This window comes from Balaenoptera ricei, chromosome X, assembly GCF_028023285.1.
Source record: "Balaenoptera ricei isolate mBalRic1 chromosome X, mBalRic1.hap2, whole genome shotgun sequence".
In the NCBI taxonomy this organism is placed as follows: Eukaryota; Metazoa; Chordata; class Mammalia; order Artiodactyla; family Balaenopteridae; genus Balaenoptera; species Balaenoptera ricei.
Genome location: NC_082660.1, coordinates 62421141 through 62441852, shown reverse-complemented (window position 1 = coordinate 62441852; position 20712 = coordinate 62421141). Strand labels below are relative to the sequence as shown.

At 47.3% G+C, this 20712-nt stretch overlaps 1 protein-coding gene across 4 annotated transcripts in view; it reads right to left on the bottom strand.

Annotated features, from left to right (window-relative positions):
* Positions 1–1937: 1937 nt before the first annotated feature.
* EDA (ectodysplasin A) overlaps positions 1938–20712 on the bottom strand; it is a 362955-nt gene continuing 344180 nt past the window's right edge. The window contains exons 3-8 of one of the 4 annotated variants that reach the window (XM_059911281.1): positions 15848–15871; positions 9866–10045; positions 8374–8408; positions 7396–7447; positions 4358–4488; positions 1938–2559 (exon numbers count right to left, since the gene is read on the bottom strand). In XM_059911281.1, the coding sequence (XP_059767264.1) occupies positions 2308–2559; positions 4358–4488; positions 7396–7447; positions 8374–8408; positions 9866–10045; positions 15848–15871 (674 nt within the window). In that variant the 3' untranslated portion in view covers positions 1938–2307. The remainder of the gene's footprint in view (positions 2560–4357; positions 4489–7395; positions 7448–8373; positions 8409–9865; positions 10046–15847; positions 15872–20712) is intronic. The other 3 variants (XM_059911282.1, XM_059911284.1, XM_059911285.1) reach the window with 3 other exon arrangements.

Genomic DNA, 20712 nt, shown 5'->3' with positions numbered 1-20712 from the left:
TGTGGTATGGCAGAAAGAGATAAGGAGTCACTTAGTAGCGGCAGGAAGTGGCTAGTTCCTATAACCTGTCTGAAGGGTAACCAGAGGAGGTCCTTGTCCACAGTTGGGGCTCCATACACAATGGTTGGTTGGTCTATTGGGTGGATGAAAGAACATGAGGGGCATCCATTCTGTGGGTACTGGAGGCCTGCTGCTTGGACATGGTACCAAGATGATTCTTCTGAACACAAGAGCTCTAAGACTGATGGGTGTTTTCCAAAGAAACTGCCTACTCTTTTGCCCCAGAGCCCCTGGCAGCCAAGAGAAGAGGCGTTACCATCAAGGAATGAAAACTAGCCTCTTTGGGTTTCTCCCTAGGTCCCTCAAGGATTTGAGCTCCACATTACCATTTTTATTGGTTCTCTCTAGATTCTGAATTCAACACAATGCTGGGGCAGAACAGAATAGCTTTGTAATCAGATCTGGTTGAAAGCCCCAGGTTTGTGACTTAAGCTGGTCAAAGCACTTACCCTCTCTGAGCCTCGTCTAAACAATGGGATTGGTAATATTATCAAAGGAGATAAGAGAGAAAGCACTTTACAAATTTTAAGGAGAGGTTCTCATCAGATCCTGCTATAACTGAGGACTGTCTAAGGCACTTTATAGGAGCTGGGGCCAAACACATGCCTCAGGTTTGCCTCACCTGGTGTGGCAAGGCTGTCACTAGCAACCAGACGATGGTGGCGTAGCTCACCCCCTCTTGCCCTGACCCTTGAAGGGTCAAGCAGTGTATTTGCTTAGAAAGGGAAGGCACAGCAGAGAAACGAGTACCTGTTTTTCTTGGTGGATTTCAGCTGCTTGAAGGAGCTTATTCCCTCTCTCCTCAAAAGGAAACTTGTTTCAGGAGTAAGAGGAGCAGGTTCTACAAGACTGGCCCTGCCAGCTTTGGGTTAGACCCAGCACCTAGACTGGGCCCAGGCATTTAGAAATAAGGTCCTTGAATGATCTTGTCATATGATTTGATGGGAAGCCTAGGGTTGCCGGGGAAGGTGTCTTTGGGCCTGACCAGAGAGCAGAGCCCTGCCCCGCGCCTAGACGCTGCCTCCTCCTGAGCCTGGATTCAGGGGAGCAGCCCTGGAATCTATGGTAACTCTGCTGTGCTCTGGTTTTCCGGAGCCAGAGAGAAGAAAGGGGGATGTGGTTAGTAGGGCATCAGCTGCTGTCCTTTCAGACAAGGCCTGGGCTAATGACCACGTGGGTTGCAACACACTTGAAGAAAACCTTGTCCTGTCCTCAGCTCTTACCCTTTCTAGGTCAGGTAGAAAAGCTCTGTCTTGCCGAGGCCCAGGGTCAGCGTAGGGTTTGGGAATGTTAGTAGGCTAGCCTGGCAGCTGCCTAAATATTAGAATTTGAAGGAACTTCTGGAGGTCATCCAGCCCGACCCTTTGCCCCCAGACACGACTCGACTAGATGAATATTTGTGTTGCTTAATAAATGGAAAATTTCCTTTGTGCCCAGGTAATCTAAAGAGTATCCCAGACTCACATAAACACAGGTCCCAGGATAGGCACCTGTCTCAGACAGAGGTAGGCTCTGGGGAGGAAGAAAACGGGGGTTCTCGCCAGATTGGGAAGGGGACAATTGGGGGGGGGGACCCAAGGAGTCTTCTGAGCTTGGAGCACAGCTGTAAACAAAGTGAAAGACATGTGGCCCCAAGCACGGCCTCTGGTTCTTACGCAGGCAGGTTTCTGGCCATGCCCTGCAATTGCTCCAGGGAAAAGCAAACCTCCTGTCCTCAAAGCCCTGCCAGCTGCTGGCACGCGGCTCAGCGAGAGTGGGAAGACCATCTGGCAGGTTTCTCCCCTGGTCTCTGCCACAAGCACCTGCCTTTCCCTCCCTGCCCCTCTCCTTAGGTTGCAATGCTCCCCTCCCACCCCGCCCCCGCCCTTCAAGGTCAGAGGCTCGCCCCACAGTCTGGGCTGCACCTTTGCTAATTCTCGCCTGCTGCCTGAGCCCCTCACTTTAGTGCAACAAAATGACACCCGGGACCTCGAGGTTGAAGAGTCATGCCAGAAGCAGTCAACACGGAGCCAAGGAGGAAGGTTCTGCTTCATGTCCTGTTCACTCAAGGTCATTCTGGAAAGTCAAGCAGGCCTTGTCATCCGGGAGTCACCGGGGAATAAATAGCAATGGGGCATTTTTCTCTGCGGCTGCGACACCCACACACCTCACTCCACAGCAGCACTTAGAGGTTCTGGAAGTCCCGGCTCCCTACCCTGGGGTAGGAGCGCGGGCAGGGGCAAAACGGGATTGGGGAGGGGGCGGAATCTAGGATGCAGGGGCCTCGCCCAGCCTGATGGCCCCGAAGAAGGTGGTGTGCTTGCTCATGTTGATGGAGATGTCGGCGTGCACCATCTTCACGGCGATCTTCTGCCGCGCTTTGAGAAGGCAGACGCCCGCCGTGTAACAAGTGTTGTAGTTGGTTTTGCCTGTCTCGATGCTGCGGGTGCACTGCAGGAAGGGCTTCTCATCCACCACCACCTCATAGCTGGCAAAGTCAGTGAAGTTGATGTAGTATACCTGGGGGCGAGGCAACGAGAAGGGATTGGGGGCGAGTGGAAGGAGAGGGTGGGCCCTCCCCGGTGACCAGCAGATGCGACCTGCTCACGCGAGCTGCCACTGCACCCCTTGAAGGCACGCTAGTCGGCCAACAGGATGGGCGGGGCGACAGGCTTATTCGCTGTCCTGCCTCCCCTCCATTGGGCTCAGGGGGTTAAGCAAACCTCTTTCAACAGCACACGGGTTGGAGACTCTGCGAGAGCCAGAACCACGCCTCATTCACCCCTTTACCTCCCCCAGCGCCCCCTCCCCACCCCCTGCCCTCCTTGGCCCTGGCGTGAAGCGCAGTTCTCAGCACACATTAGGTGCTGGATCAGTGCTACAGACACAAACGAAGGCGAATCAATTTCTACTGTCCAGCCCCAGGGACCATTTGTAGATAAACTTAGCAGTTACTGATTCCCCAGAGAGGGCACAGGAACAATGTGCTAGTTCCTCAGTTCTCTCTGCTTGCACCCCGCTCCCCTGCAGCTGAATTTCTCTCACTGATTCTCCCAGTGCCCCTTGGCGCTCTCGCCTGATGACTGAGGAAACAGATGCAGAGGGACGGAGAGCTATCTGTCACAAATGAGATAAAGAATGTGGAAGGGCGAAACTAACTTCGCGGCCAGAAGGAAGTGCTAAGCTGTGTTCAGTGGCATGAAGTCCAGGGCATTTTCCCAGTTTGCGTGGGCTACAAGGCCTGAGGCCACTCCCAGTTCTATCCCAGGCCCAGAAGATTAATTTTTCTCTTCTTCACTACCCTTATCCTTCACACCGCACCCCAAGCTTTGATCCCCACCCCCACCAAATGGCACTTAGGACATTGGGATCATACCCCTGGGGAGTGGGACACTCATCTGTTGCCCTAAATCACTTTATGGAAGGCTGCTCCCACCACAGGCTGTTCAGGAGGCTGCAGTGTATTCAGGTGCCGTACAGTTTCTTGGGTCAGGACCCCAAGCTGTGCCAAGATGCTCAGTAAGCTCAGCAAATGCTCGTGAACCCACCTTCTCTGGCCACTCTCCTGGGAGACCCTTCTGCTGGCTTCAGCGTCTTTCTGTCCATCCACCTGCTTGCTGCCCGCCCCTCAGAAGCCCCAGCCTCAAGGCTCGTCCACCTCTAGCTCTGAGGAGCCAACCCCATTGGAGACAAACAACAGGGGTGGAAGTGGATGGGCACTGGTCGACCTGGGGAGTGGGCCCCGAGCCAGGACGAGGACAAAAACAGAGGGAGAAAAGGGCTGGGAGAACGACAGCAGGGAGGAGGCAAGAATGACAGAGAAGCAGAAAGGTAGAGAAACAAATGGGAGAAAGAAGAGGAAAGACAGAAATCTTTTTGAGGCGGAGAGAAGGTCTGGAGGCGCACTCTCAGTCTTCATTATAAAGCCAGTAGTGTGGGGCGAAGGGGTTCTCAGCAGCCCTGGAACTGACTTTCAAAGAATATACTAAGGCAGAGTTCAAGTTTGGCAGTAGAACCAAACAACTCAGTGGGGAAACTAGGGCCTGGGGCTCTGTAGGAGGGAATCAGATGGCAGGGCGTGGGATGGGCCTCTTTTCAGTTTTTCAATCGTATCTGGCTAGGAAAAGACCCCAGACAGCCCCCTCTCTCTTTCCTCCCTCTTTTCAACTCCCTCCCGGTGCACCCTGCCCACCCCCCCCCCCCCAAAGCAGGACTTTAGCCACTGGCTGGTCTGGGCTGGCTCCACAGTGCCCCTCTGTGGCCTGCACGAGATCTGCATTCTGGATATAAGAAGAGTTAGGCCTGAGACCGTACTCACTTCTACCTGACTATAGATGAAGTAGGTGCCGTCCACCAGTACCTCCAACTCCCCACTGCGGGGGTGTAGCTTAAACACCTTGGGGTTCATGGTGATGCGAGACCAATCATTGAGCACTCCACCTGAAAGATCTCAGTATGAGAGAAGGGCAGTCACTCAGTACATGTCAGAACTATCTGGGCAATAAACACAAGAAATATCAAGCCGTACACACACCCCAGCCCCATCCCAATACAACCTGGATAGCCCAGGAGGCCAAGCTTTACGAACAGCATCTGGAAGCAGAGAAAGCGGTCTGTTTGTAAAGTGGCAGCTAGGCCTGCCTCAGGCCCCTGTGGTCTGCCTGTCCTTCTTCCTCTCTCCTTTCCTGACCCCTCTGTCTGGAAGGATATTTAACCAACACCTTCTAGCTGGAACTGGGGGGGGGGTAGGTAAGAATAGGGCGGGCACGCTGCCCTATTTTCTTTGTTGTTCTGGGGCCTGCACAGGCAAAATCCAGACACTGAGGGGCAGGCTAGGTCTTATTATTCCATTTCATCTCACCAGCTATAGCTCCTGAATCCCTCTCCTGTCTTATAGGTTCATGGGTTTTCTCCTTGTCCTTAAGAGATTCCTTTTTATAGTACCTCCACACCCACTCCTTTCTGGAAAGCCTCCCTGGGCCTCCAGGAAACCACTCAGCCCGAGGAATTGTCTACCCGGAGAACCTTAGGGATCAGGTGTGAGTCAGACTTCATGGCAGCCGGAGCAAGTGACCACCAGTAATAAAGCCCTGTAGGGGAGAGGGATCCTTATGAGAGTGAGGGATAGACCGCAACGCAGCACTAGAACCAGCCAAAGGGATGGGGAGGGTGTCTGGGCACTGAGGCACCCCAGCAAAGCATGTCTCTCAGTAAAACCCCATATGGGGCGGAGGGTCAGTCACTCCACCTTGGCTGGACGGTGGGCGCTGGCATGTGAGGGAGGAGGAAAAGCTTCCCTTTCCATCTTGCAGCAAGGGGGATGTTCCTTCCCACCTCAAGAGGAGGGAGTCCAGGCCTAGGGAGCCTTTTCGCCTCAAAACCATCCATTCTTAATTCAAGAAAGTATGTTTTGAAAGTCCATCCTTGGCTAGTCTCAGGAGGTCTGCCTTTCTGAGGTGTGAGGAAACTGGCCTTCTGGAAAAGGTGCCCATCTTCCCTTAAGGTGATAAGCAGATGGGATAGGAGTTTGGAGGAGATGCCCTGGCTCTGCCCCTCACGGAGGACCGCTCTGCATGGTATCTTCCTACCCCTGATGCCCTCACTCTTCTTTTAAAATTTTAATTTATTTAATTGATTTATTTTTGGCTGTGTTGGGTCTTTGTTGCTGCGCGCGAGCTTTCTCTAGTTGCGGCGAGTGGGGGCTACTCTTTCTTGTGTTGCGGTGCGCGGGCTTCTCATTGCGGTGGCTTCTCTTGTTGCGGAGCATGGGCTCTAGGCGCACAGGCTCAGTAGTTGTGGTGCACGGGCTTAGTTGCTCCACAGCATGTGGGATCTTCCCGGACCAGGGCTCGAACCCGTGTCCCCTGCATTGGCTGGTGGATTTTTAACCTCTGAGCCACCAGGGAAGCCCTGATGCTCTCACTCTTGCTTCTGTTGGAACTAAAGATCAGCATAGACTACTACTGCGGATTGGCCCAGAGGGGTTGGAACCAGTCTTGTTATGTGGTGGGAGCAAAATCAGTAGCTTCTGGCATAAACACTGAGGCCACCCATCGAGACACCCAAACAAATCTATTTCCTGCCTGTCTCACCCCTCCCTGGACAAATGGTGATCATGGCCCACCCGGGGCCCTGGGGCCCAAGGTACTTGGTCCCAGCAGGACTGCTTAGGTTTTGGTGCCATTCTGTTCCTACTTATATTTCTGAGGTGACTGAGTCAGGCATCCTGGTGGCACTCCAGGATGTAGCCAAGCCCGATCATTAAGGAAGCAGAGCACAGCCAGTTCAGGACTGACTGGGCTCTTAGAAGCTGTCCCCATGCAGCAGGTTTCTGAACCTTCATTTACTGTTTCTGTACTCACAGCCCCTCCCAGTAAGCGTCTGGCATCTTGGCTGGCTTGCTGCTTCCCGAGGCTCCTGGGGGTTCATGCATTTTAGGCTTTGTGCACCCTTGGGGACTGGACATTATTTCAAAGCGCTGTTCTTTAATGAACGTTCATGTCTCGTTGAGGAAGAAAATGAAGCTAATCATTCAGTGCAGTATACACACACATCTCTGAAGTGGCACAGTGCGGTGGAGAGAGTCAGACAGATGTGGTTTTGAATCCCAGCTCCTACACTTAACGGAAATCTTGGGCCAGTTAATTAACCTCTCTGAGCTTCAGTTTCTGTCTCTGTAAAAAGGAGCTAATGCCTACCTTTGTCGTGAGGATCAAATCAAATCAAAGACAAAGAAAGTATGTTGAAAACTCTAAAGTACCATACAGATATAAGGCAGTAGATTTCGTATGGTGTTGTCCAATTTGTCTGGCACTCTGTTTCCCCACCTTTTAAATGCAGGGATTACACTAAATTAGGATTTCTAACCTCCTGAAATCCATCTCCCTTTTTTATAGACACTAGCATCTCATACTCCCTGGAGAGTCTAACATGCCCCCCACTTCCCTGAGAGAAATGCCTCCTCCACCCATTTTCTGTGTAGACCCATCAGACAAGAAGATTCGATTTTATGTCGTTCTACTTTCTCTAATTTGTATTGTGAAAATGGTGATAAAACTACACATATCCCCAAGGGTGACTCTGATTCAGCCTCCACCTCCCAAGAATCCCTGGTTTAGACAATGTCTCAAGTCCCTTTCAGCTTCCTCATCAGCGATTCTAAATGCAATTTGTAGTAACCTTAGGGCAAGCAATTACTCAGGACAGCCAGCAGAGGGCAAAATGGAGTAGAGAATGGCCCCTAATGTCAAGGGTACCTCAGGGGCCTGGGAGGAACAAGGCTGTGTGACTATTTGAAGGCTGGGGGTAAGGGGAGGAGAAACTCTCCTTAGGGAGAGAGCCTACTTGGACTCTTACCATTTTTGACTTGGATTGCTGACCCTTGGCCCTGCAGATGCACCACGGCTGGCTGGGAGGATGAGAAGGACAGAGAGAGTAGTCACTGTGAGAAATGGATGCTTGCTCAGCCACCAGTTGCCAGGATTCCACCTCTGGTTTCTAGTCTTCATTTGTATCCCAATTCTGATCCCTCTCCCCTTTCTTGGGATGCGAGTGGCCACATTTCTACTAGAGGGTAATATGATTTTGTAGCTCTGCCACTTCATAGCTGTGTGACCTCAGCCAAATGTAATGCCTCTGAGCCTCATTTCCCTAACTGTGAAACGGGGATCATGAGAATCTCTGTCTGACCTCTGTCACAGGGATGTCTGAAGATCAACTGAGGTGACGAATATAAAATGCCCTGCAAGCCTTCCAGCACCGTGCAGCTGTGTAGATTGATCGCCGTGACCAAACAGCTGTAGTGAGGGAGGCTGAGATGAGGCAAGGCGAGGCGGCGGAACCTGCCAGTAGAGACGCATCAGGAAGCTCAGAGACTAGGGAGGAGCCCTTCAGGCCATGAAGGCAGAAGTCTAGGCTGGGCTTGACCCAGAGCTGGTTGGCTGATTTTCAAGGACATACTCTTAAAACTTCTAAGCTGCTGATGTCAGGTGGTCTGAGTGCCGACAAGGTGTCTGGGGTGGCTGGGGAGGCGGAGGCCCAGGTGAATAGGCCTGACTGGCAGCTGATTGTTGGGTCTGGCTATGGTGACCCTCTGTCTCCTGGGGAATGGAGAAAGATGGCCACGAGGAGACTCAGTTCCCTTGCTAAAGGCAGGCCCTGGGGCAACGCTTTCTATTCATAGAGATGGGAGGAGGCTGCGAATGAAGAAGCTCAGAAGCTCCAGGGTCTCCTCACAAGATAAAGCCTCAGCCAATTTAATAGGGAGCAAACTCAAGGGTGGCTCTAGCCTGTGGTCTTCCCTCCTCTCCAGCAAGAGAGCAATTCCCAGCCAACCTGGTTTTCTCGAGTTCCAGCTTTATCAGCAGCACCTGCAAAATAGGACAGGCCAGTCAGAGGGCGTGCTCTTTCTGCTTCCTTTTCTCCTCACCTAGGCAGCCAGGGGCACTGAGCTTTCACTCCCTGTAGTGAAGCCCTGTCTGAGTGTTATTTTCCAGGGCTCGGAAATGGAGGGAGAGTCAGGGTGCGATGCAGGGCACTGGGGTAGGAGAGGACACCCCTTCCTTCTCTTACTTGCTCCCGACCTGCATCTTCAGTGGGCCCAGCACCCAGCAGGGAAACCAGCCTCTCACCAACGCTCGTCTAAGGCAAGTGCCACCGAGCACCCAAGGGGACAGAGGAGAGTGTTTTCCTGCCACCACGTGACCCCGAGACGATGGTGCTTTGCTTCTTTAGCACTTTGCTCCCTTTCTGTTAATTTTCTTCATAGAGCGCATTGCCATTTGTAAATATCTTGCTTCTTTAATTGTCTCTCTCCTCCTGTAGGACATAAATTCCACGAGAACAGGGACCACTTATCAATATATCTCTTGCACATAGAAAGTGCTCAATTAATATTTGTGGGAAGATTGGATGAAAAAAAACCCCCTAACTGCATCTCTCGGGGCCACGGTGACACTGATTAGCCCTGTTTGAACTATGAGTCAAAGAATCTGAGTCTTGTGGCAGTAAAGACCCAGAGAAATCAGCCGTAAAGACTCCATTTCTGTAAAGCCAAGATACAAGAGGGGAACAGGAGAAGGAAATAACAACTGACCTAAGCCCAGATAGTCTGACTCCTGTCAACTTCAATTAGGCAGGTTTGGATCTGGATCTGGATCTTTTGGATGCCCTTCTGGGCCCAAAGGGAAAGATGCAAAGAGATTAAATGCTCTTCAAATGGGCAATGTGGCGGGGGAAGGATGTAGTGCAAAAAGCACTTGGTTCCTCAACAAGTTGGTCTTGGTGCCTGTGTCTGCTTCTTCCACAGCCTGAGTGATTCATAAGTTGCCAGCTCCTTGACCATCAGTGACTACTTGTCTACCTCTGTGGGAAAGACATTTCAGAGTTCAAGGCATGAGACTGCTCTAGGGCTTGTCATTCTGTCCAGTCCCCAGCATTCCTCCTCATAGCCTATTTCTAATGAAGCATCAGTATGTGAAGCTGAATGCTGGGAATCAGAGCAGACCAAATCCATCCCCTGTGGGAACTCTGGTGAACCCTTGGGGCCTCTGTCTCTGGCTCATGAGTTTACAGGGAGGCCTAGAGTCAGGGAGGGCTTATGATGGAAGGGCTGAGACAGGTCAAGAACAGGTATCTCTTCCTTGACAAGCTGGTATAAACAAGAAGTTAGAGCAGGGCTTGTTCAATTCCCAGCTCTCTACTGAACTAGGAGACCTGCATTTCTTACTGCACACCACCATTTGAAACTGCTCTTGGGATCACCCACTCTTGCTCTATTAGAGAACTTTTAAGGAGCGTAGGAGGGTGGAGAGACGGAAGAACTCACCAGAAGGTCCCTGGAGACCAGGGGGTCCTTGAGGACCAGGAGGACCTGGAGGGCCAGGTGGTCCCATAACAGTTGTTCCTGGAATTCCAGGAATCCCTGGAATCCCCGGGGGTCCTTGGGGTCCTGGAGGTCCTGGAGGTCCTGGGGGGCCATTGGGCCCAGGAGGTCCTGCTTTCTTTCCTGAAAGACAAGATTAGGTATTACATTTGTAGTTATTGACTGAGAATGTACTGTCAGGAGTTCCACAGCCTTCTAATGACACAAAGTCGGCCCTCTGGGAGTTCCTGCTCTTAAAGAGGGTGATACTTTTATCATACGTGATACACACACACACACACACATGCACACACACACTCCCTACCCTGTTTCATGAATAATCATTTACAGGTTGGGTTTGAAGATATAATGGCCCTCAAGGAGCTTAGTCTAGTGGGGAAACAGACAGTCACACGATAGTAGAAGTGCTGCATTAGTGGTAGGGACAAAATGCTGGAGAGGTCAGGGAAGGCTTCAAAAAGGAGGTTACAGTTCGGCTAAGTCCAAAGGATCAGAATTGTCAAGTGGCTAGACCTGTGGGTCACTTTTTAGAATTGAGAACTGGGCTGTTGTTGAAGAGTGTGGCTTTCACGTTTACTGTCCAGGCCTGACCTTAGGAAGAATATCGGCTCCAGGAAGGTTTCCTATAGGAGTCGGGATGTACAGGGACTTGGGCTTGGGATGGAGGTGGGAATGTGGGATTGGAAGGAGTCTGGGAGATGAGAGGTGGGGGAGAGGAGGGCGAGGGAGAGAAGGTGGGTAGAGAGAGAGAGAGAGAGAGAGAGAGAGGGCTCGAGCAACATAAGGAAAGAAGGGGCAGTGGAGAGCACAGAGAGCTGAGCTGAGGAGGAAGCAGCAGGCAGGTTTTTGCTTTCTCAGCTGACCCCTCTAAACCCTATTTTTAAAGATCTCTGGGAAAGGAAATTCTGCACACTCCCTTGGTAACATGTTCCAATGTTTATCACCCCCTCACTGTTAGGAAGTTCTTCTGTATATTGAACTGAAATCCCTCCTGTGGCAGTTTAAGCTCTTATTCTATTGTTTGTATAGATAGAGAAGAATAGCTACCATCATGCACACAATAACCCTCAAGTGCTCAAAGACATTAAGTCACCTATCAACCTCTATTTTTATAGGCTAAATAATCTGGCTTCCCAAAGTCTTTTCTCAGAGGCCCTATTCTTGAATGTATTATTAATCAAGCCACCAGATCCCTCCCCGTTTCCTCCTCGCTATCCTTTCAGAGCAGTCTCAGCCTTCTTATTCCATATTCCAGTCCTTCCCACATCCCCGCCAGAATGTAGCTATGTTAACAGAGTCATAACTGTGGTTTTGAACCAAAACCTCCAGTTCCTCCTGTTTAACCTCCTCTGCTCCGTGCAGTCCAATTCAAGCACTGCAGGTGGTCACAGGTGGGTGGCTGCTTCCTCCTTTCCCCGCTTTTTCACAATCTTGTGGAAGTGTCAGGAATGGGAGCCTTTCCGCAGACTCCATCATGGTGTCTTCACCTGTGATACGTTCTTCCTTTTTAAATATAACCCTGTCAAGTCTCACTTAAATACCTCCTTCCTGACTCTGCCTCCTGGCTCCCTGGGCTCTCAGGGAGGAGAATCCTGTTCTGATTTATCAGGTCCCCTTTTAAGAAGAATGCCGTGTGCTCAAGAAACCCAATCCCCATGGTAATGCCACTCAAGAGGTCACTTGTCCATGTCTAACCACATCTGCATTTGCAATGAAACAACAGGGTCATTGCGGGGCCCCTTCCCCAGGGAGGAAAGTAAGGAAGGTCCATAGAGCTTCTCTCTCACGGAGAGACAGGAGTCTTAGCGTTTTCCCTGCACTTAGCAGCAAAAGATTGAATCTGCCCAGTTTCGAGATCTAGCTAATTTTAAGATGCCAAACAGGAAAGCCATCTCCCTTCAGATTTGGGCAGCTTCCAAGTCAGGCTTATTCAGCGCCCAAATTTCAATTCCGGCAAGTGTACTGGAAAAAACAGGGAATCTGTAGTCAGGAGATAAGGCTGTAAGCCTCAGCTCTGCCACGGACGTATACTTTGGGTAAATCCCTTCCTCTCCCTGAGCCTTAGTTTCTCCATCAGTAAAACGAGGAGCTTGGCCTCGATGATTTCTCTAAGTTTCCTCCCAAGACTGAGGTTCCATAAGGAGGACTGACTTACCCCTGGCAGTCAGGAAACTTCCCTAGCCTGGTTATAAAGTCTGCTTCTCTCTCACTCTTCTCTGAGTGGCACAGACACAGGGGATGGTGCATAGTAGGCTGTCCTTTGTCCCAGAATGTCCAGGCCTAACAGTGATTTTTGAGCTAGAGGGGCTTCTGTGGGGAGTGTGAACTTTAGTGTCAAGACTGTGAGTCTCCTGTGATTCTTAAGGTAATTTTGGAAGAATTAGAGCCAGAAACTCCTGCAGTGAAAGTGAATAATGGTTGCAGTGTAAACAGAGAATGTTCACTTATGAAAATGCTAGAAGGCATCTGGGAACAAGCTCCTGCTGGGATCTAGTTCTGCAGCTGGTCCTCTTTGCTCCTCTGCAACCAGGTTTAGGTAACTGTACTTCTCATCCTTGCATCCTTACAGAAAGTTGGCCCACAGAAGAGCATGTACAAAATGGCCCCTGGACCAAGAAGATGACTTTAGAGGACTGTCTTCCTTCTCTGGATTTCCTTACTTTAACAGAGCACCTCACGATACAAAAGCCCAGAGACTTTTGTACTTATCAAGTTACGCTGTGTAGTCTTAGATGCAAGAATACACACGTTCTTTTAGTGAAGCTCAAATTGTTGAAAGAATGAACTAAAAGCAAGAGAAGGGGAGAGAGAGAGTTATGGGAGGGGGAAAATTCCATTAAAGGATGGAAATTAAATGAACAACTCAATTACCTCTTCAGGCATGTGTCTATTCACTGTGTCCAAGGAAATCAGTATTAAATGGCTTCTAAATCACTTTCAGCCAAGGCAAATGTTTAAAGCCTATGTGCATTCTCTTCCCAATAGTGGCCCACATACAAGGTAGCAGTGCTGGGCAGTGATTCGAGTCACTGCCAGAGGCATTGGGATCTCTTGAGTTTGTAATTTCAGAGCTTCTCGCCTAGACAACTGCCTTCCATTACCACCAGCAAGTGTGTTCTCTCGGTGCTCACCCCTTGGATGACACTTCAAATGGGTGTTGCTCCCCACCACACACATGCCCTATATTTGGGTAAATCACTAGCCTACTTGCTGTTCCCCCAGACACGACATGTTCTTTCATGCCTCTGAGAGATTTCAGTACGTAGTTTTCTTTGCTGGGATATTCTTCCCCTTCTTTTTTCCTCATCCTTCAAAGTCTAGGTTAGATAATGTTTTCTCTGAGATGTGGGACCAAGCATGAGAAGCTCATGCTTCTATGACTGCACTTTTTAAAATACTGTACTTCAGTTATTTGTGTGTGCTTCTGTGATTCCAACTATACCGGGAGATTTTGGAGGGTAGGAACCATTTTTCTTCATCTCTGTATCTCTCTTCCTGACAATTACAAGATGCTTATTCACTGTCTAGTGAATGAGTGAGTGGAAGAAAAACTTAGTAGCTGTCATTAGAAAGTGCTCTCAAGTCTACCTATTAAGAAAGAAAGGAAGGGGACTTCTCTGGTGGTGCAGTGGTTAAGAATCAATGCAAGGGACACAGGTTCGATCCCTGGTCCGGGAAGATCCCACATGCTATGGAGCAACTAAGCCAGTGCACCACAACTACTGAGCCCGCATGCCACAACTACTGAAGCCCGTGTGTTACAACTACTGAAGCCCACATGCTTAGAGCCCATGCTCTGCAACAAGAGAAGCCACAGCAATAAGAGGTACATGCACTGCAACGAAGAATAGCCCCCGCTCGCTGCAATTAGAGAAAGCCCGCGTGCAGCAACGAAGACCCAATGGAGCCAAAAATAAATAAATAAATAAATAAATAAGTTTATTAAAAAAAAGAAAGAAAGAAAGGAAGTCATCCCTGGGCTTGTGTTAGGAGCAGAGGGTGTCCTTGTCCAGGCCAGGGGAGCTTTCTAGGTTTGTTAAAATTTCTGTCTTAAAGGGATGTGATAAGAACGGAAAACTACATACTTGAAAGTCAAATTTGGGCTTCCCTTGTGGCACAGTGTTTAAGAATCCGCCTGCCAATGCAGGGGACACGGGTTCGAACCCTGGTCCAGGAAGTTTCCACATGCCGTGGAGCAACTAAGCCCCATGTGCCACAACTACTGAGCCTGCACTCTAGATCCCGCAAGCCACAACTACTGAAGCCCGCGTGCCTAGAACCCATGCTCCGCAACAAGAGAAGCCACCGCAATGAGAAACCCGTGCACTGCAACGAAGAGTAGCCCTCGCTCGCTGCAACTAGAGAAAGCCCGTGCGCAGCAACAAAGACCCAACACAGCCAAAAATAAATAAATAAATAAATAAATTTATAAAAAAAAAAGAAAGTCACATTTACCTTCTTAAAAGACAGAATAGCTTGGTGAATGCCCAGGCTCCACAAAGAAAGGTTTCCTCACTGACTCCAGTTCTCTGGCTATTTCCCAATTTTGCTCAGCTCAGGTCCTTAGGGGCCAGGCCATTCTTCAGCTTCTTTACAACAGGGACACAGATTTCCCATGTGGGCCATGGCATCTCAAGCCACCAGAGTACCCTAGTACTCAGAGAAGTGGCAGGAGGCAGCTGAAGCCGGTCTTTTGGGCCTACTCTGGGGTTGATAATCTACTCTCTAAAGCTCCAGAAATGTTAACAGACAGAATCATCTCGCTTAGAGCATTTTAATGAAAACTCATGAATTTCACTCTATTTTCCTCCCAGGTCAGAACACAGAAAAAAATAGGTACTTAAAACTGGTTTCGTGGTTGGTTCTTTTAGTCCTAAGGAGTGGACCACATTGCCTGGTCCTGTCTTTTGGAACCTGTTCTGTCTTTGGGTTCTCCTCTTCAAGCAGGCAAGCACTCGTACAAACTTGTGGGCCATTCCCATTGCAAGTACACTGGAGACTTACAGACCCAACAATGGCACAATGGATCCACTCAACTAGGAGATTCTTGGAAAAGACTAAATGATCAGGGTACTACTACAGCTGAGTTTTTCCATCACAGAGAAAATGATATTGAAACCCCAGAGCAAGAAATACCTTCCCTGACTATCTGAGAAATAAGAGAGGGATAGCTTTTAGGCCAAAAAATAGGGTACTGACATCTTTCAGGAGGTAGTATACCTAGTCCCTACAAGCAGTCTCAGGACTTCATTCATACCTGGCCACTGATTTGATAAAGGAAGGGAAAAAAGGGAGAAAGGAGAAGGGCAGGGGAAAGAGTAAGGAAGAATGAAGGAAAGAGATGTAAAATGAATTGTATGGAAGAGGGAGCAAGAAAGAAAAGCAAAAACAACTTTCACATGTTGCTAGGAAGCAATTCTATCTTTCATGGATCATCACTGAAAAATGATATATATTTCTTTTTTTTTAAAATTTATTTATTTATTTTTGGCTGTGTTGGGTCTTAGTTTCTGTGTGAGGGCTTTCTCTAGTTGCGGCAAGCGGGGGCCACTCTTCATTGAGGTGCGCGGGCCTCTCACCGTCGCGGCCTCTCCCGTTGTGGAGCACAGGCTCCAGACGCGCAGGCTCAGCAGTTGTGGCTCACGGGCTTAGCTGCTCCGCGGCATGTGGGATCCTCCCAGACCAGGGCTCGAACCCGTGTCCCCTGCATTGGCAGGCAGACTCTCAACCACTGCGCCACCAGGGAAGCCTGATATATATTTCTTATTCCTTGGAAGCTACAATACTCAAGAAGATCACACGTGATTGAGTAAAATAATGGACAACCAGCGTTGAACGAATATAAAAATCCTTCTCCCTTGATTTTTTCTTCTAATTTTAGAAAAGACATGACAGCAATTTTACAAAATCAGGAGCTTGACTTACCCTTTTTCTTGTTTTTAACTGGACCTGTTAAAAAGAGAAAATGGAAAATTAAGTCACTGGAAATTAACATAAAGTGTTTATTCTTCAAGACAGTCACAGGAGGAATCCCCAAGACACTGCAAATTTGAGGGAGCCCCATGCCAAGGGTCAGGTTATTGGCAAGGTATCGCCCAACTATCAAACCTCCCCAATCTGTCTCTGACTGTTGTAACAATAAAGTTACAAGGAAGATTCTTCCCTAGGAAGAAAAGTCTTTCAGGCTTATTAGTCTTTGGAGTGAGGGAATGGGTACTTCGCCATAAAGATGAAATGCCCAGAAATGCAGAACTCAACAACCTTAGGACGGCATTCCATTAATTATGCAAGTCCTGAGATTGAAGAGTCACGCATTCAGGTCAGGAACTGATGTGAAGTCTCATGTGTTGAAGCTGGAAGGAAAAAAGGGTCATTTTCATGGAAGGAGCAGAGCAGCGGCAGTTTACTTTTTAGTCACTTCCTTATCGTTATTCAAATTGTTAGTTATTAAAACAGTGCAACCATAATACATTCATTTGGGGGCCACATGCACTCCCACTGTAATTTAACATAAGTTAACAGACACTTTAAAAGAAGTGTCAACAGTTTCATCGACAATGAAATCACAAGCATTTTCTGGGGAATTACTTCTAAAGAAAACATTTCTAATCAATTGAGGGCACTCAGAAAACCCAAGGCTTTTCTCATATAGTTAGGTAACAATCACTCCTCAGACATACACAGTTTAGGTGTCTCCCAGACATGCAGGCATGTTTTTCCCTACTGGGGACTCAATTCACTTCATTCTGTAGGTGGATTTGATTTTCTTTAGGTGCACATATTTAAAAATCTGTTCCAAACTCCCATGAAGACCCTACTGGACAACATTAAACCCCTGTCAGTGCCCTCAGGAGCTCACAAAAAGACCAGCATTCGTATATTGTTTTATAGACTAAAAAATCTATTTCCATCTATCATCTCATTTTATTCTTGCAACAAGCTTGGAATGATCTTTACCTATAAAAGCAGGCTCTATCAAAGATTCTGTCTGAGCAGACTTCAATCAGAAGTCAGTAAAGTCTCTAACTTGGAGGGCTGCCAGCGTGGCCATCAGAGGTTGCACAGGTCCCTCGAAAACCAATGTCAGTGTAGACTTCCCTGGCAAGGTAATTTCACGTGCAACAGTAGGTATTATTATGCGCAGGGGATGTTTATGGTTGGGTTAAGCAACCTGCTGCACTTAAGGTCATGGATCCTCCATTCTTTTATCCTCATTTTTTCTCTCTTTCTCTCCTCCCAGTTCTTGTTCTTCTTTCTTTACTGCCTATCTTTTATGTTTTTAACAACATTGAGAGCTTCTGAGAATGTACACAGAGGTTCTGGCAAGGAAGCACAGCTACACAGATACTACTGACTAAGAGGCAGCCTGAGAAGGGCCACCTCCTTGAACCAGAAAGCTGTTTGGGGAAGGATTTACACAGAAAGGCCTAACCCCATCAACCAGCTACCAGCCAACCAGTCAGCCACCTCAGCCTGGGAAAGCAGTGAGATGACAGCCATTGCAGCCATTGGCCTCATAGACAGATTGTGTTAGCCCTGGCCAAGTTTCTGACCATTTCAGCTGGTTAAAGGGTAAGTAATATTACATCAGACTTCAAATCAGGCTTTGAGGAAATCAGACGATCACCATACACCTAGTCCTTATTGAGCACACCTAGGGAAGGCACAGTAAATAATGAAACACAACTCTCCTCAGAGAACTTACAGTTGAATAAGAAAGTACTAAAGGGGGGAGACTTAAGGAATTATACTGGCTAGTTGAGGAAAAATAAACTCCTGGAGGAAGTCTGACCTATATCTACAAGGGAAGTTTGACCTATATCTACAAGGGAAAAGAGGGAAAGGGAAGTTAAAAATTTTTCGTTAACTTTTATGAGATGGATGGACCTAGAGTCTGTCATACAGAGTGAAGTAAGTCAGAAAGAGGAAAACAAATACTGTATGCTAACACGCATATATGGAATCTTAAAAAGAAAAGGTTCTGAAGAACCTAGGGGCAGGACAGGAATAAAGACACAGACGTAGAGAATGGACTTGAGGACACAGGGAGGGGAAAGGGTAAGCTGGGATGAAGTGAGAGAGTGGCATGGACATATATACACTACCAAATGTAAAATAGATGGCTAGTGGGAAGCAGCCACATAGCACAGGGAGATCAGCTCGGTGCTTTGTGACCATCTAGAGGGGTGGGATAGGGAGGGTGGGAGGGAGAAGCAAGAGGGAGGGGATATAGGAATATATGTATACGTATAGCTGACTTACTTTGTTATACAGAAGAAACTAACACACCATTGTAAAGCAATTATACTCCAATAAAGATGTTAAAAAAATTGTGTTACCTTTTATTATTTTATACCAGAAATACCTACTCATTATACATACTTAAATGCATGCACACCTACATACATAGAAAAGGGGAGCAAAAAGGAAAAAAATAGCTTAAAACACTATTAACATTTTCTGCATATCTAGAAATTTCCTATGCATGTAAATATGTATTTTTACAAAGTGGGATCAAATAAAAATGTTGTTTGATAACTTTCTTCTATGTCAATAACTACATTTCTACATTATCATTTTAAATTTGGATACACCAGCATTATATAGGTAGCTCTTTATATTTTTTTCTAGTTCTTTCATGATTTCATTTTTCGTATTTAAATCTTTAATTAATCTGGTATAGATTTGGTATACAGTGGGAGGCAAGGAGCTAACTAAAATTTTTATCTTTATTTTCCAAAATGGCCATGCCATGAAGAGTGCTGAGCATAACAGGGGCTCAAAGCCCTATCTTCCACTTCTTCTTGTGTCACAGAAGGGCTCCCAGAGAGCTTCCATCTATTCAGTGGACATTTGGCATATCCCTCAGAAAAAAATGAGGATGAAAAAATATGGACAAGATTATCCTTAGATTGTATCACACTTCCCATAGGTGCTAGTGAGTACATCATTTCAGCAGTATAGGAGTTCTAGCTCCCCGGTATTTTCTCTCTAGAAGACGGAAAACCACCATGGCCAGTAAATAATTCTTATGAGTTTCAACATGGTCCTCTAAGCCCTGGTTCTATATCTGCCATTCTCATTTCTTTTGTTTGAGGCCATTGTGGTTTCCCGTCTTCTAGAGAGAAAATACCAGGGAACTAGAACTATCCCATATTAGATATGAGCATCTTGACCAGAGCAAAAGCAGTAACCTCTGCTGAGTTCTATACCTTTTTAGATATATTGATTTATTTTCTCTATACGCTTCAGAACCTTTTTCATGCCTACTCAGAGCACTACCACTGTCACATGTCTGTTTCCGTGGTAACAGTCTACATTTCTCTATCATTCTAATACCCTCTACTTGTAACCATCATGCTTTCTGCAGGCAAACCCCACAAATACATCAGAGTGGGACAGACAGCTGTGCAGTCCTTGGAACTGCTTTTATAGTAGTAAATTTGAGATCTGACAGGTTTTGATCAATGTGGCCAGGCTGTTTGCTATCTGATATTAAGAAAAGGGGGTTTTGTAATAGCATCAGGGCCATGGAAGCCAGCAGCAGTCCTAGCCTGAGTCTGGTCCTGACTCAATCACAAACTGACAATAAGGCAAGTGGGCCATTTTCTTCTGATTCTTCATCTTCTAAATTAGGGAATACTTTGTACACTTTGTCTCTATTCAAGCCTAGGGTTCTGATGAAGATAAATGACACCATAACTAAAGTTAACATTTATTGAATATATATGAGCCATGCACTGTGCTAGATGCTTTACATATCTCATTTAGGTCTTATGACAATCCAGCAAAGTAGTTATTATTATGCTTATTTTATAGATGAAGAGATGGATTAAATTAATTACACAAAGCCACACAGCCTGTACATATTTTCAGGTAAGCTGAAACTTCAGAAAGATTCATGTTTTTCTAGATGTGTTTTGAAAATTAAAAAATAAATGTATATATTTCCAATTTCTGGCTTCACATGTCAAGCACTTGAAAGCCATCACTCCCATACTCACAATAAGAAAAAACTGAGCAAACTTAAAATCACTTCCTAGGTCCATCAGAGAATTGAGGTCACAAGGCAAACTGCTGTTCTGTAAGATGGAGAGACAGACCGGTGGATATGGAGACTCATAGCAGACTAGGTGAAGAAGCCTGCAGCTGAAGCCAGTATCAGTAAGAATACTTTAAAACTGTAATCGACAAATTGCTAGATGCTCAGTGTGGACTAGCTCAAGGGCTAAAAATTCCCAGTGGGCCCAGCCTTAGGGGCTTCTCCACACTTTCATGCATTTTACCTGCAAGAGCACTACCAGGTTCTCAGAGTGAAGACTGGAGAAAAATTCTCTTGTCCTTCTAGCAAGGGGAGAGGAAAAGCAGCCATTTTGAAATATATCCAGACCTCTCTATTCTCTTTAACAAGGTCTGCCCTCAAGGAAAACTTTTATCAGAGCCTAACTGACTGGGGTTTTACCAGAGCTGAACTGACCTGGGGGACAGGAAATACCCAACTCAGGCACACTAAAAGATTGAGACCTAATCATAAGACTAATGAATGCTTCCATTCTACCCACACTTTATCATCACATTAACAGCACTCCTGTATAACAGGGGATTACAGCTAAAAACACTGCCAGAGCTTTATTTACAATAGCCAGGACATGGAAGCAACCTAAGTGTCCATCAACAGATGAATGGATAAAGAAGATGTGGCGCATATATACAATGGAATATTACTCAGCCATAAAAAGAAATGAAATTGAGCTATTTGTAGTGAGGTGGATGGACATAGAGTCTGTCAT